The sequence below is a fragment of the Talpa europaea genome (assembly GCF_964194135.1).
Source record: "Talpa europaea genome assembly, chromosome: 3".
Lineage (NCBI taxonomy): Eukaryota > Metazoa > Chordata > Mammalia > Eulipotyphla > Talpidae > Talpa > Talpa europaea.
This window is the reverse complement of record NC_140069.1, coordinates 136,937,831-136,953,484: the sequence shown is the minus strand read 5'-3', so window position 1 is coordinate 136,953,484 and position 15,654 is coordinate 136,937,831. Positions and strand designations below refer to the sequence as shown.

General features: G+C 38.9%; 1 protein-coding gene across 1 annotated transcript in view; it reads left to right on the top strand.

The window, feature by feature from the left end:
• Nucleotides 1-15,654, top strand: part of CHCHD3 (coiled-coil-helix-coiled-coil-helix domain containing 3) — a gene marked incomplete at both ends in the record, with an annotated part of 242,836 nt that overhangs the window by 78,556 nt on the left and 148,626 nt on the right. Inside the window, one exon of the mRNA XM_084230646.1 lies at nucleotides 9,579-9,672. Coding sequence (XP_084086772.1) covers nucleotides 9,579-9,672 — 94 coding nt within the window. The remainder of the gene's footprint in view (nucleotides 1-9,578; nucleotides 9,673-15,654) is intronic.

Sequence of the window (15,654 nt, the reverse complement as noted above, 5' to 3'; positions counted from 1 at the left end):
TTCCATTCACCAAGTTTTCCCTGCATAGCCATCTGGGACCATCTCAAATGGCTATAGCAAAATATTAAGACCAGGAAAACAGCGTTGTTACAATGCATGTGTATAGTTCTGTCACTTTATCACATGAATAGATTTGTGTACTAGTGCAATCAAGACATGAAACTATTTCACAAAGGTCTTCCTCATGCTACCCTAATAAAGAGTCCTGAAATTGAAGAAAAACCCTTGAAGAGAAAAGCCTATGAATTGTATGCATTTAAAAGCACTGAGCTCTTTGCTAAGAGTTGAGGTGGTGGTGTGGGAGCCAAGGTATTCAAGTGATTTCATCTTAGCTGGGTCTGCAGAGTAGAGGTTTAGAGAATAGAATTGTGTTTCTAAACAATAGTAGGGAAAAAAGCATTTGTAAATATTCAGGAAGGGAATGACCATTTATCACATATTTTTTTGGGGGGGCATTAATATCTAGTAACTTGATATAATTGGGAAAACAAGGAAAGGGAAAAGAGATAAAAAAGTAAAATTAATAGTAAACATAATACAAAATGGAAGAAATAAAATTAACTGTGTTATTTGTTATACTCTTAACAGTTGTGACTGGCTTTAATTAATCCACTTAAAGATCAAGGCTGCCAGATTATATTAAAACACAGACCCACGTGCACACAAACACATGTGCACACCCCCTCCATGTATTACCTATATGATAAACACTGAAAACAAAGTAATTTGTTTTAACCGTAGTAAAGGTTAAAAATTAATGGTTGTATAAAGCTGTATCGAACAAAAAGAAGTATGAAAAAAGGTACAATTGAAGGTAATAAGCAACTTGCAGAATAAAGAAGCACAATTATGTAATAACAGACACAGCTTATAAAGACAACAGTCATTAACCTTTATGCTTCAGTCAAATTAGTAGCTCAATATGTGAATCAAAAATGATTAGAAATTCAAAGACTACTTGATTTGAAAAATAATACAGGACTTTGTGTAATCATTCTTCCCTTACAAATATTTGCTTTGAGCTTGATGGGAAAATCTGCTTTAATGTTAAAGTGTCTACTTTAAAAAGAGCTGAAGTGACTTTAAGGTGTGTGTATCCATATGTCTGAGACACATGATGCAGGCCGAGGGTGAGAGGTTGCAGTTTGGTTCAAACTTGAAAGTCTTTTGAAATAGAAAAGAAGAAGAGAAGTATTGATTCTTCTCCTCTGTAAGTCTTAGAATGGAGAATGGTAATTCTGTCCCCCAAAGTTTCCCAAGACTCTTACCAAGCAAATACTTCAAAATAGGCATGCTAGCAAAAAGTGTGTCCTTTATGAGAAACAGATGCAGAACAACTAAAAGCCTGACCTATGTTGTGTATACCTAAGGATACTAAGGTGAGACGATGCAATTTCCCCATAGCTCAGGTCTCTGTAGGAGAGGCCCCCCCCCATTTCTTTCCGGTCACTGAACCAGGATTTGGTGTCCTAGTTCCCTGACTCCCTGACTTCAGGAGGAAGGTGTGTAGATATTGTCATCTGCCCCTGACTTTAGCTGCCCATCTGGGAAGAGGCTAGTGCTTGCCAGAGGAGTTGATGGGCCCCGCTGGACAGAGGAATAGGATTGGCTTCTGATATGCCTTCATTGGACCTCACGTTCCTTTTACCTCCACCTGACTCAGCAGCTGGCCTTTTCTCACAGTAAATAAGCAGCTGCAGGAGCCATCCAATAATGCTAGCAAGGAGGGGTTGGTTACAGGTAGTTTCCAAACAAGTCTTTGATAGTATCAGGTTATGCACAGGCATTTTCATCCACTACTACAATACTACAGTTTATTTTCAAGCCCCGCTGATATGCAGAGTGCAGGGGTGTGTGTCATCCCTGCAGCCACCCCATCCCCACCATTGATCAGCTGTATTTTGAATGTTATGGCAACTGACATATACTTTAAGATAAAAAGTTTTTGATTGTTTTAGTTTAAGATGGCTCTAAGTATTCCCTTCAAGTCAGATAAAGAAGCAGTGCTGGATCCTTTTAGGAAAGGGAAGACAGTAGGGCCCTGGGGTTGCTTCTTCCTTGGGAGTTTAATTGTGAATTCCTGAGGGAGAGCAGGTGTGTGGGCTGTGAAGGTAGCGACAACTTGTGAACTAAATTCAGAATTCTTTTCAAACATAAATGTACTTTTCAGTGCAGTAGGAGAATAGATTTGATAAGAAAATGGTCCCAGAAAACCTGGGAGGAGAAGTAATACTTGTTTCCAAATGAGAATTGAAATAGGAACTGTAGGGGCAAAAGAACGTTCAGTGTATAAATGGGAGGCGGTCATCTAGACCGGGGGAGATGAAAACGTTCAGGATCACAGTTGCCAGAAGTTCACAGAAACAGTTCAGGCGGCCATTTCTGGGTCAGCTTGTTTTGCTCCTGCATCCTTTTGAAGCTATTCAGAAAAATGTCCAGGTTGTGACTAAAGTTTATAGTGAATTAAAGCAAAATCACTTTTTTATGTTCTAGTGGAAAGGAAGGAAATCTGGATTGTTATATTCTGAATGATATTTTAAAGGACATTTATGTAGCAACACAGATGACCAAAGTAAGGTGTCCTCTTGGTTGTATTTGAACCTGGCTGCAATGCTGGCGAAATAATATTGCTTTACTCTATGGTTTGCAAGATTGCAGTCATGCAACTTTTGAAGACAGTGCTATTCATTGCTACATGACCATTGTATAAAAAAGCATTGTACGGCTTATGTTCCATAATATTTATTCAGCTTTGCTCATACTGTCTATTCATTCTTTCAGAAATGTTTATTGAATGCCCAAGCGGCTGGCACTACTTACTTAGTGTCTGGGTTACAGAGGTGTGTGAGACAAAATGCTTACCTCTATGGCTTACGTTCTGATGGTTTGTGTGTGTGTGTGTGTGTATGTGTGTGTTTGTGTGTAATTTCTATAAGAATGCAGGCTCTGAAGTTAGGCTCCCTGGCTCCACCTCTCACTGGCTTTGCAACCATGGGCAAATTACTTATAACTTCTGAAAGCGTTGGTTTTATGTAACTTCTCTCTGTGTTAGCTTCTTCATCTGAAATAGAGTAATCGATTGATAGTGGTGTTGTGAGGTTTAAATGAATTACACCATTCAAGTGCTTTGAATTGTATTTGGCACAAAGTAAGCATGAACAAAGCTCCCTCTTTATCTGTTGCACATAGATTTATAAAGATACATCTAGTTGCTACATAGCTGCATATAGATATACATGTAGCTTTTGTATATGAATGTAACTTGGCTGTAGTAATAGCCATTCTTCATGTATTTACGTTGCAATCTCCATGCTTGCACAGTTTCTTCCAGAATTTGAAATTTTCAATTGAAAAGTATTCCTTTTATACATTGTAATTTCATTTTTGTAAGGCCTTCTTAATGGAAAGCTATATACTTGTGCGGCCATTATTTTTAATAATCTAATTATTAGTTCACTGAATTACTCAGTTCAGCTTTTCGGTTTGCGAATGAGTAATAAACAGTATTTTGAATGCTGGGTCAGCATGTTCCAACAAAGTAGGAAGCATTAAAATAAAACATCATTAGCATTAAAAGTGCTCTTTAAGGGTGGAGTCACCCATTTCTTCTCATATTTGCAACCAGTTCTCCAAATCAAGTAGGTAGCAATAACACATAGTGCCTGCGTGTGTCATGGTCACTGTTCAATTTTAGATATATCATTTCATCGGATCACTTTATCTCTGAATGTTTCTCATTTATCCCCAGCCATTATCTGAGGTTCTTATCAACTTTCCCTCAGTAACATAATGGCCTTATATATTAAATTATAAAGTAATTTTCTAAGGTAAAATTGTATGGAATGACTTAGGTGTCAGCCCACATGAAGATAAATATGCGTATCTATGATTGGTCAGATGAGCGTGGGCAGGCTCACGTTCAGAGCCATCGGAAGCCAAACCCCTCTGGGAAAGGAACTGTCATAACTTTGATTCTGGCCTACTCTGAATTGATATCTGAAAACAAATAAAAAACAAGTCTCTTTTAAAACAATTATGAATGGTTTAAAAGCAGTCCTTCAAAGATGAGTAATGTAATGGAAACTAATTCCTATAAGGGGCTTACTCTCCAGGAGGCTCAAGAAGGCGGGCTTGGACACCACACAGGCTTCTGTCCTTCAAGTCTCCTGTGTGTTTAACACATCTTTGTCTTTCTCATGTTAAAAAAAAAAAAAATGGAGGGTCTCCCTAGTGGTGCAAGGGGTTAAGCACAGCAATCTGTGTCTTTGCAGCATGAGTTCGATCACAGGCTGGCCAGGGAGCTACCCACATGGCGCAACAGACCTTTCCTGTCTCACCCACTGCTCCCCTCAGCAGTGTATTTCAGTCCGTCTGCCCGTTCTGCTCCCTACTCTGTCTCTGGTGAATCCCCTCACCCCTCAAACCTTTGGCCTGTACCCCAGCTCTTTATAAATAAATAAATCCTTAAAGAAAGGAGATAACATTGACACCTCCCTTCTGGAGGATAAGAAAGCTGAATATATTAAAAATGCCTAGCTAATGTTGTCTTTAAATGCCCTTTCTCACTTTTCTTAAAACCTTTAGGTTCTTTGAAGTAAAATAGTGTTAGCTGGTCTTTTTGTAGAAACCAAAATATATAGAACTAGAGTTTATGTACCGGATGCCTGTGAAAGCTGAATGTATGAGCATTATATTATTTTTTCCATTTAAAAGGACAAGTTCTAATAATATTCATTATAGGAGATTTTACTGGTTTTTAGAAATTCATTTTGCTGATGTATCTTAAATCTCTCACCTGATTGAGAATGTACTGAGAAAAAGAGCTAAGTTGGTAGGGCTTGGGGTAGAAGGGCAGAGCTGACTGATATTTGTTTCATTAAGCTTAGGCAAGCTATCCAATTACTTAATGCAAATAAGAAAAGTTTACACTAAACTCCTACTTCTTCCCTTAAAACTCTAGAGAATTTCAATGAGGAGAGATATGTATTTAAAAGAAGGAAATTTAAATGAAACCTAAATCAGGGGCTTAATGTAGAATAACATTAGACCAGGAGATCTGAAATAATAAGTGGGAAATGCCAATAAATAAAAATGGGAACGCATCCTTCACTAAACACTTGGTGTGTTTAGTTTTATTTTGAAATAATTCTTAAGTCTTTGGAATCCCAAGTTAATAATGAAAGAGTATTTAATTCATGCCTTTTTCACACCTAACCAGAACCTTAAAAAGGAAATGTGGCCTTCCATTGTTAATGAAGATCTCCCTCTGTTTTCCATTATGGGGTGTTCACAAAACAACATGTCTTTTTTTTTTTTTTTTTTTTAAACATACCAACCAACCCTTGTTTTAATAGGTAGGTCTGCCATTGGGCCAGTAGCATTCAAAGAGAACCAGAAATCAGGGCCATCTCATTCCACTGAAAGAGAGACAAAGTTGACCCCCACCTGCCTCTCAGAGGTGGCTGTTGAAGAAATCGCTCCATGGAAAGTGAGGTTATAGGAGATTGAAAAGTGAGGTCACAGGAAAGGCAACTATGGACAGGATCGGGGATTTCTGAGATATAAGCAGTTTTTCTTTGCAAAGTAGCTGTAGTTTGTTCAATGATTTAAACACATCAATGATAGAAGGAACTTACTGGAAGAAAATAATGCTGCCAGTGAATTTTTTGGGGGGAAGAGTTGGGGAAAGGAGAGATAGTACAATGTCGAAGTTTCTAACATGTTGTTTGGCTTCTGAAGACCCTGGGCAAGATGAAACCTCTATTAGTTGGACTGTTTATTGGAAACTCTACCCTCTAAAATAATTTGAAAGAAAATGAAGCATTCTTCTGACATTTTCTAAAAAGTTTTTTTTTTTTCCTCAAACTGCACAGGTGATTTTAAACTTAAGACTCCTTCTGTGGCTTTGCAACAATTTTTATTCATCACTGAGTGTGTGTCTTTGAGGAAAACTACCTCAGTGACTGTACATCTGCCATGCTTGGGTCTCTAAAACAGCAGTCATGGAGCGCTAAAGAAAATCTGTTCTCTAAGACACTTCCCCAGTTTGTCAGTTAACAGCCTTTAGGTTTTAAAGAAAGTATCAGCTCCCACGCATATAATATCTTATAAATGGTGTATCTATCAGAGTTTAAGCTTCATAAGGGCAGGAACTGTGTCTTTCTCACTCATAATTTTATTCTCAGTAATCGCAGTACTGCTTGTCACCAATAATTATATATTGAATAAATTTGTGAATCTCATTTATCCTTACCTAGTATATAGTTTTTATCAGGCAGTAGAAAATTCTGGAAGAGACTAGAAATAAGCCCATTATGCTCATTGAGTGAAAAGTCATAAAATTTGGAGATAATATTCTTTTGTTCCATTTATCACCTGCCACTGTCTTTCTCAAGTGCTTTCATAGAATGGAGAATCAGATATTTAATGTATGATGTTTGTAAAACACTAAAGCAAAGGGCCTTACGATTATGTAGTTCAACCTTCAAGTTACAAAGTTGAGAAAACTGGAGTTTATTAGCTTCTGTAGCTAAATTGCTGACTGGTAATGAGAATTTGTTCTGGGTCATACTGCCAAACTTCCTAAGGGTACACGATTCTTTTTCATAAATACTCAGAGCACAGGCCTTTTTTTTTTTCCTTTTCCATTTTATTTTCAGATATTCCTTTAGATGAAACCAGTTGAGACCTTTATTTGTAATGAAAGTTATTAAGAACAAAAATAATTTTTCATCAAATTGTGCTCTTCCCAGTCTCCTTGCAGCCAAGATCAAATGTGATTAGGTGTTGATAGTCCAGAGGCTTTGGAATGGGAACTACAGAATGCCCTGTTTTAGGTTATTCAGTGGCCCCTGGGGTGATGTCATAATTGTGACATTTACAAAATGGTGGGCTTGACTTACATGGGGTCTACCTCATATAAGTTGTTTCCTATAAATCCTTTAGACTTCCCTTTTATGCAGCTTGGTTTTCTTTCTTTGGGTCTATGGCTGGAAATAAGCCATCCATCGTTCATGCTGCAGACAATCAGCAAGTGGTTGTTGAGCACTGACGTGTTACAGGCTTTCAAGATGTGCAGTGAGCAAACCCCCACCAGGTCCCATCCCTTGGGGCGTTTATAAACAGTTGGGAAGGAAATGAAGGAGCATGTGAAAGAATAGAACTGCCAGAGATTTTCAAGTTTCAGTTTTAGAAATTCTTGAAGATAATAAAAAATAAAGCAGAATAATTTACTGGTTAAAATTGAAAAAAAAAATGGAGAAGACCATCTATATGTGGTCATGGCATGTGGTATATCTGATAAATTTGGAGAGTTTCTTCTTTTCAGATAACCACATTGGTGGGTATTGTTGCATTGCAGTTGATAGGTGTCCCCCAAACTGTAGAGCTGGATGAGGGTCCGTGGCCCAAAAAGAGCACTGAATTTTTGCTGCACATGTTTAGAAGGGCAGAGTAATGCTCAAGTTAAGAGCATGTAGGTAGTTGAACAAAGTTCCTAAGGAAGTTACAGGGTCATGGTCAGATTAACCCCTCCACGAGCTCCCCTGCCACATTACTGAAAGAGAGCAGATTTGTTCCTAAAGCAGAAAAAGAAGTCACAGAGGGCCTCCCCTGTGGCGCAGCGGTTGAGCACTGGCTGCGAAGCTGCCCGCAGCCTCTGCAGTGCTGGTTCGTTCCCCGGCCACTGGTGAGGGTCCCCCCCAAAAAAAAAAAAATCAAAAAAAAAAACAAGGTTTCACAGCCGGTTCTGTCAACTGACCCAAAACCCTCAGCTGTGAGCAGCGCAGTATCCTTCCGTGGGTCCATTTCATTCACCTTTTGTATATCAGCACAATTTATTTAGGTGAAAGTGTATTTTGCTAATTGATGGTGATCGATCTCAGACATGCTATGCAGTGGAATCAACCGAAAGACTTATTAAAAGGCAGCTTGCGGGGCTCAGCCCCGAAGTTGGGGTCTAGGGAGTGGTGTCCAAGAACCTGCATTTCTAATCCAGGTGATCCTGTTGCTGCTGGCGTGTGGGTCAGGATTTCAGAACTGCTGCTCCAGGCCAGTGACGGGGCTGCTGCTAATTACTGCTGTTCTCGTACCATTCACTACCCACATGCGCTGAATTAATGTTTTAGTATCATTGATGCTGCTCAATTTATTTTGAAGTGTTATAGGAAAATTTTGTTTGCATATATGTAATTGTGCTTAATGCTGAAAGGTTTCCTAGAGGTTCCTTTTGCATTAGAAAATTTCAAGGTATAGGTTTTAGTTCCTTATAATACATCTTTATTCAAGACACAAAAACACACAGGTTTCATTTCTAGGGAGGGAAGCATAACTGGAATATATTTTTCAAAATGATTTTATCTGTTATAATTGGTTTCTGAGAAGTTCAATTTAAAATCAGTAGCCATTTAAAAATAGCAACAAATTTTATTTATTTTTACAAATCCTTTTAAAGCTAAAATTTGACAGACCAGTGTTCAGTTCGTCACCTGGTACTCATCAGTCATACTTGTGAAGTAGATTTCCCTCAAATTTCACTTATACCAACATAACAATTTTACCTTTCCTTTTTAAAGCATCACTTATACCTTTGGGGTTATGATGGTATACAGGGGTTATTCTCTCTGAGAAGAAAAGGCAATCAGAAAATCTTTGTCTGTGAGATTAGACTGAAATGTACTCTCATTCACTGATTACTGAAGACCTTCAGGGACCATGCACTTTGGTGAAAATTGGTGCCAAAGTAATTTATCTTTTTCTTGCACAATGAGGGGTTTTAGTGGATTGTAATTTAATATGCATCTAATTGTGTGATGAGGTTACCAATAAGTTTAATGCAATCGGATGCTTCATTAATAGCCTTAGGTGCAGAACCTGGAAAGTGTGGCTCCACTGGCTTATTTTACTAGACCGTGTCTGCAGTGTGGAATTTAGTTTGGAGCTAAGGGACAACTCAAAGCAATTCTAGAAGTGAGGAGACTTGCTATTGAAAGGCCTGGCCATTTTTGCCTATGGGGATTGTTGGAAAGTGGGAGTAATTCACTGGGAGGAAATACATCTTAATTTTGTGTTTAGTCCCCAGCTGTAATGTAGGGCTTGTGAGGACAGGGATCCATCCTTGTTCAGCACCGTGTCACTGGTGTACAGCGCAGTATCTGGTATGTGTTCAGGTAACAGTCGAGTGGAGTCAATTTTGAGAAGATGGTGGTGCCGTTAGAGACTCGTCTTATACATGACTTGTTAGATTTATTATTTAAATCTCCAAAAGAGATATGGAAGCGCCAGGGATGAAATTTTTTAGGTGGAGAGATTTCAATTTTATGTAAGACTTTTGTAAAACTTAGACGTCAAATCAAGAGGTTTCTTCCTGTAGTTTGAATTCTGTTATTTTAAATGTTTGGGGAAGGGATTTAGTAACAATCATACCTGCTTCTGATAAATTGTATGCCAAGATGATTTCAGATTTCAGCTATCAGCACTAGGGCTGTAACTACCTTTTTAGTTAAGTGTTTCATTAAAAAAGTCACTCACAGGATTTTTTTTTTTCCCCCCTAAGGCTGACTCTCCTCTTGTCTTTTCAGGCTGAAACAAAGCAAAGAACTGGATCAGTTAACCAGAGCTATTCTTCGAGAGAGAATATCGAGTGAAGAGGAACGCTCTAAGGCAAAACACCTGGTGAGTCCTAAGGCCTCAGTAGAAAAGGCTTGTCCACAAGGAAATCTGTGATGTTTGGGGAAGCTGGTATTCCTTGCCAACTTCTGGTGTTGATAATATTCATGTTCTCTTTGCTTAGATTTTCTTGATTTTTGCCTTTTATAATAGCCTGCAGTTTGTTGAGATTAATCATCAAGAACTTGAAGGTATGTAACTTGAATTATTGAAGATCAACACAGGCACCTTGGCTGAAGGGATGATGTTTGTTTGCCCTGCAACTCTTTTTGTCTCATTGTATTTGAATCCTCTGGGACCAACCCCTAGCTGGTCTTTCTCCTTGCTGGCAACCTCCAGATGTTAGTCTGGGTCATTTCCAGCAAAGGAGAGTAAGCAATTGATGAATTGTTTTCTGGGCTTTTAGAAAGAGGAAAAATGTAGAATAAGGGCTATGAGGGGAATCATCTTTTTTAAGACAAAAAATTGTTTTAAAGAGAAGATTACATAAACATGTCAAAAAATGAATATTGATAGAGAGAAGAAAATTTAAAAAGCACCCATAAATCTGTCATTCTCACATAACCACAGTTTTCACTGGGGGTGTCTCCTTCTAGATAGTTTTTCTTAGATCCGTGACATGTTTCAGAATTGGGATAGTGCTGTATATAGTGTGTTGCCTCAAAAACATTTTCTTGCAGCACTGAATGTTCTTCTGAAATAGTTTTTTATAGTTGAATAATATGCTGTCTTTTGTGTGCAATGTAATTTATTAAGCAGTTTCTATTGTGGGTAGAAGTGAGCTGCTCTGATTACGGCAGGGTCCTGCCTATTCAGCTCCTGTCACAGCCTACTAGAAACCTACATGTTGACCTCTGAGAACCCTTAGTGCCATGGAGTGTTGTTGGGAATGCATGAGGCAGGTTGGATGGGACTATGGTGTAGAGACCTTTGCAGACTGAAAAGGGCTGTCCTTAGTTCAGCGGGCATTGGGTGCCATCAAAAATTGCCAAGAGAAGGGTCAGTTTCTGCGCTCTCCTGTCTTTGTCTTGGTCCTTTCTTTGAGAGGCTACTTACTTAGGGCGAGTTGTCAAAAGCGAAAATGGAAGGAAGGCCATGTGTACTGAATGAAATCATCTGTTTCTCTAGTGACTAATCCAAAGTCCAGGTTAAGTGGGGGATGAACCAAGAAAGAAATGTCAGTGGTCTGGTGGGTGCCCCTTAGGAGGATGCCCCCACTGAGTGGAACCAAGGCCAAGAGATGGGGAAGGAAAGTCATTTGTTAGGGAAGGGGGGCAGCTTCAGAATTAAAGACATTAAGTGGTGAGTAAATCACCCCTGGGTGACAGCTATTGCACTCTGAAGCTTGAGAGTTTTGGGAGGCAGTTGAAAACACATGAGACCAGCGTGTTGAAGAGTCATTTCCATGGATGTTCTGGCTTCCCAGTTTGTGGGTCAGGGATGGGGAGGAGAGTATTAATGGTGCTTCATTTGAGGAAGGTGGGTAGCAAGCTTTTCAATCCCAATGGACACAACAAACCTTAGTTGGCATTTTTCTTCATGTGCCAGCTTTTGCCTTTGATCCTGAGGCCCTCCTTTGTACCTAAATTTGGGCATATTGTCTTGTTTTCTTAGTTCAGGAAGACAAACAAGATTGGAATTTTTCAAAAAACTCATTAAACCCACACACGTGCACCTGACAACACATGAAAAAGGAGAGTCTTCACAAAAATTGTGAAAGTATAAAACAATTTCTTATCCAAAAGCAACTAAAATAGCATGTAACATTATTTGTTGGGAACAGTCCATCTTTGGCCAACCTTCTCTTTGTACCTTATAAATCTTGTCTATTGCCTGTCTGTGTTTTTTTTTGTTTAGCAGGTTAAGCATAAGCAGCTGGCACTGTATATTTTGTTTTGTAGGTCTCTTCTGTACTGATTCCAGGGTTGTACAGTATAGATGGCAAATTACCCGACTCACAACTCTGAATTCCAGCATTTATCATAATATTGACCAAATCACACCCTCAAAGCATGTAGGGATAAAAGTAGGATTGATACAGTTGGATTAAAACTGACTCAGAGTCCCATCCTGACTTGCGTGTTGTCAGACATGGACTCAGCAACATGACTATCCACAGCGGGTTACGTACCTGAGGATCCCCATCTTATTTGCTAAATCACCCCCCTCATTACTATTTTTTAGTATAGAAGACAGGCATATTCACTGGGTTAAGATGAGAAAATAAATACAAAAGATATTAAGAACACTTAAGTTACCACTATCTAGAGATGAATTAACATTCTGGTGTATTGTTTTTTATATTCCTTTTCACAGTCCATTAAGTATGTATAAGACATTTATGTTCTAGTGTGTGTATATATTTTTCCAAACATAGATAATGATACATGGTCTAGTATAGCTCTTGCAATAATCTTCACATTAAAAAAGTTTTTGAACTATATGGTGGAGGGCTTTCTGTACTAGTAAATATGTATTTGTATGCTCACTTAAAATAGTTGATTGTATTTCAGTGAGTTTTCCTCATTAAAATACTATAGAGATATTATAAAACATTTGGAAAATAATAAAAATGACTAAGGAACCACCCATTAAGATGGCTATTTTTGAAAAAGTAAACAATAAATAAAAATTATTGGTAAAGATGTTACAGCCATGTGAAATAGTGCAGCTACTATGGAAAATAGTATGGCAGTTCCTCAAACTGTTAAAAATAGAATTACCATCTGATGCAGCAATCCCATTTCTGGGTGTGTATCTAAAAAGAGTTGAAAGTAGGATCTTGAGTTGATATTTGGACAGCCACGTTTGTAGCATTATCCACATAGTGAAAAGGTAGGAGCATCCCAAGAGTTGACAGGCAGAGGACGCATTAACAGAAACGTACATGTACGTACATGCACACACATAATGAAGTATTTTTTTGGCCTTAACAAGGAAGGGAATCCTAACACATGCTGCAGTATAGATGAGACTAATGACATAAACGTCAGTGAAATAAGCTGGTCACAAAAAAGACAAATACTATATGATTCCACTTACACGAGCTACCTAGAGAAGTCAAAGTCACAGGGACCAATAGTGGGACAGTCTGGAGAGCGGTTGCCAGGGCCTGGAGAGAGAAGTGGAGAGCTTTTTCATGGATGTAGGAGTTTCAGTTTTGCAAGATAAGAATTCTGGAGCTGGGGTTTACACCAGGGTGAATCTACTTTATTTATGAACTGCACACTTCCAGATGGTTAAGATGAGAGATTTTATGTTATCTATATTTAACCACAGTCAAAAATTAGAAAATATTATGAGGGAAATGAGCATTATTGCACTGATAATTGAGTTTAGAGAGGTATAAAGGTTTTTTCCCCTACCACTAAATTTATCATGCCCCTTTGGATTCCCCTGGAGAAAGTTGTCTTTGTATCTTAACTTTACAACTTTCTTTCTTTTAAAGTTATTTGTATTTGCTTTTGTTGAGCTAATGTTGGCTTCCAATACTGTACATGATTTAAGGGTAGAGGTCTTCAGATATATGTTACCACCCCACCCCCACACCCGTAGCCCCAGTCACCCTCCTGTACAGCCCATCCACGAGCCGCTCATCTTCCACCGCCCCTCTCCCCCTTGGTAGTTGGATGCCAAGGGTTTGCTTTGGTTTGGTTTGATCTGTTCCTTTGTTTATTTCTTTGTAGTCCACATATGAATGAAATGACCCATCATTTGTCTTTCTCTTCTAACTTGTCTTTCTCTTCTCTTCTTTTGGATGCTATAAAGTTCTTTCTGCCTTTTTCTCCCTATGTACATAGTCACATCTCCATGTTCTCAACCACCATCATGTAAAGCTGGATTGTGTGGTGGGAATCCTCAGAACCCCACCTGTGAGCACCCACTCCCCCAAACAGTGTCAGCATGCTCTTGCTGTGGGTGCCTTGTCCCCAGGGCTGCCTTTCCTAGTAATACCTGGGACTGTGAGTGATGGCCAAGCCTTGGTTTATTCTTCTTTATTTAGAACTCAAATGTTGCAGCCAGCAAGAAAGTAAAGGTTGGATTTCACACATTTGAAGGAATTGGAAAGCTGTCTTTCAGGAGAACTAGTGAGGAAAAAAAACACAAAAAAACCCTGATGTGATGTTGGTACTGTGAAATCAAGCTTCTCCTCCCCAGCCCGGCTTCCTCCGCCCACTAACAGTTGACATTTAGGTTGCTGTCTCCCTAGATGTGAGCCCAGGATTTTCTTCCCACAGTTGTCGTAGCAGCTAGCTTTATTGAAGCTCTTTGAAGAGCAAAGTCACCGTGGCCCTGTTGTTGAAGTTTTAAAATTGGATCAGATCAAAACTTTCCCCTCTGGAAGGTTTTCTTTAGCTGGAGAAGCTGTTAGTCCTGCTCTAGATTCAAGAAGAGTACGCCAGCCCCACTTACCTCTCCTGACAGGTACCAATGTCTTAATCAGCTGATTTTACCCAGAGCTTTTGATGGGAGATTTCCCTGATAATTTAACCCATATGAAAATGTTAAGTAAAATTCACATTAAAGTTATGCTGCTTAAGAGCAGGAAAGCAACTCTATAAAGAATCAAGACTAATTAAAAGGACACCACTAGGAAACCTGTAAAGTTAATTCGACTTGACCTTTTGTGTATCTTTAAGATTCATACATATTAATCTAATATTTGCCATTTCATTAGGCTTTTTTTTTTTTAATTAAAGGATAGGGAATTGTGCTTTTTTGACTTTGCAGTTTATATTTGATTTCTTTTTAAAATGTCAAAATTTTTATTCACTCTTATTTTCTTATTCAATTTTGCTGGGCTGGCATTTGTCATTTCTTGTTATCACTACAGAACTATGTATCATTTCTTCTTGAATCTAAACTTTTTTAAAAAAAGACCCAATTCACTTAAGGAAAATGCTTATTGAAATAATCCAGCTCTTATACCTAAATGAGAAATGTCCTTCACTCTTTGGACCGATGTTATATTGAGTGTTTACTGAATGAACAGCTAGATACTCAGGACATATAATGAAATGTAAGAGACACCCCTGTCTTTAAGGACTTTATAGTATCATGTGGAGGAAACAGATAGAATAAAACTAATGTTAAAAAGTGCTAGAGAGCCATGCTACTTAGGTTCTTGTGAGAATTCTCAAATCTGTGAAAGCAGATGCTTCCTTTCCTGTAACTCATTATTCTGTCTGCATTCATTCATTCCTTCCTTCATTCATCACACACTTGAGTGCCTAGTGTATGCCAGGTGTAGCAGAGTATAAACAATACATACCTGATGATTGGATCAATGAAGAACTGAATCTTTGCAAGCCCTAGTATGGGAGCAGGGGGAGTGGGGAAGAATAGAACGTTTTTCTCCGAGAAGTGGTGCCTGAGCGGAATCTTGAAGCAGGAATAGGAATTGTGATAGGTTGAGGAGTAGGACGGCAAGACCTATGATACTACGTGCAGAAGTATGAAAGCTGGTGGAGGCATCGGGTGCTATGGGGACGGGCTGAGGACAAAGAGCATTGAGGTCTGAGGAAGAAGAAGTTGACAGGACTGCATTATGAGGACCGTGCATGCCACCCGAAGACCCTGGAGTTCTTGCGTGCACATTTGTGCATGCGTACACATTTGTGCACGCACACACACACACACACAGGTATGAAGGGGAGAAATGAAGTGATTAGATGGACTTGTTGATTGCTCACCCTAGTGAGGTAAGAAGGCAGAGCCGAGGAAAAGAATGGGATCAGATCACCCGTCAGGTTGTTGGCATCTTGCTCCTTTTCTGCATTCGTCTCCAGCACACATTTATTAAACCCTGACTACGTGCTAGATGCTGTGAGTCGCTGGGGATGCCCACATAAATAGATCCTGCTGTCTTTCTTCAAAAGTCTCCAACCAAGTGTAGGGTTTGTAGGAAAGGTCACTCTTTCCTTGCATTTTTTTTCCCCCTACAAGTATGTTATAATTTTTGGATTTGTAAAACCTCATAGTGTTTAG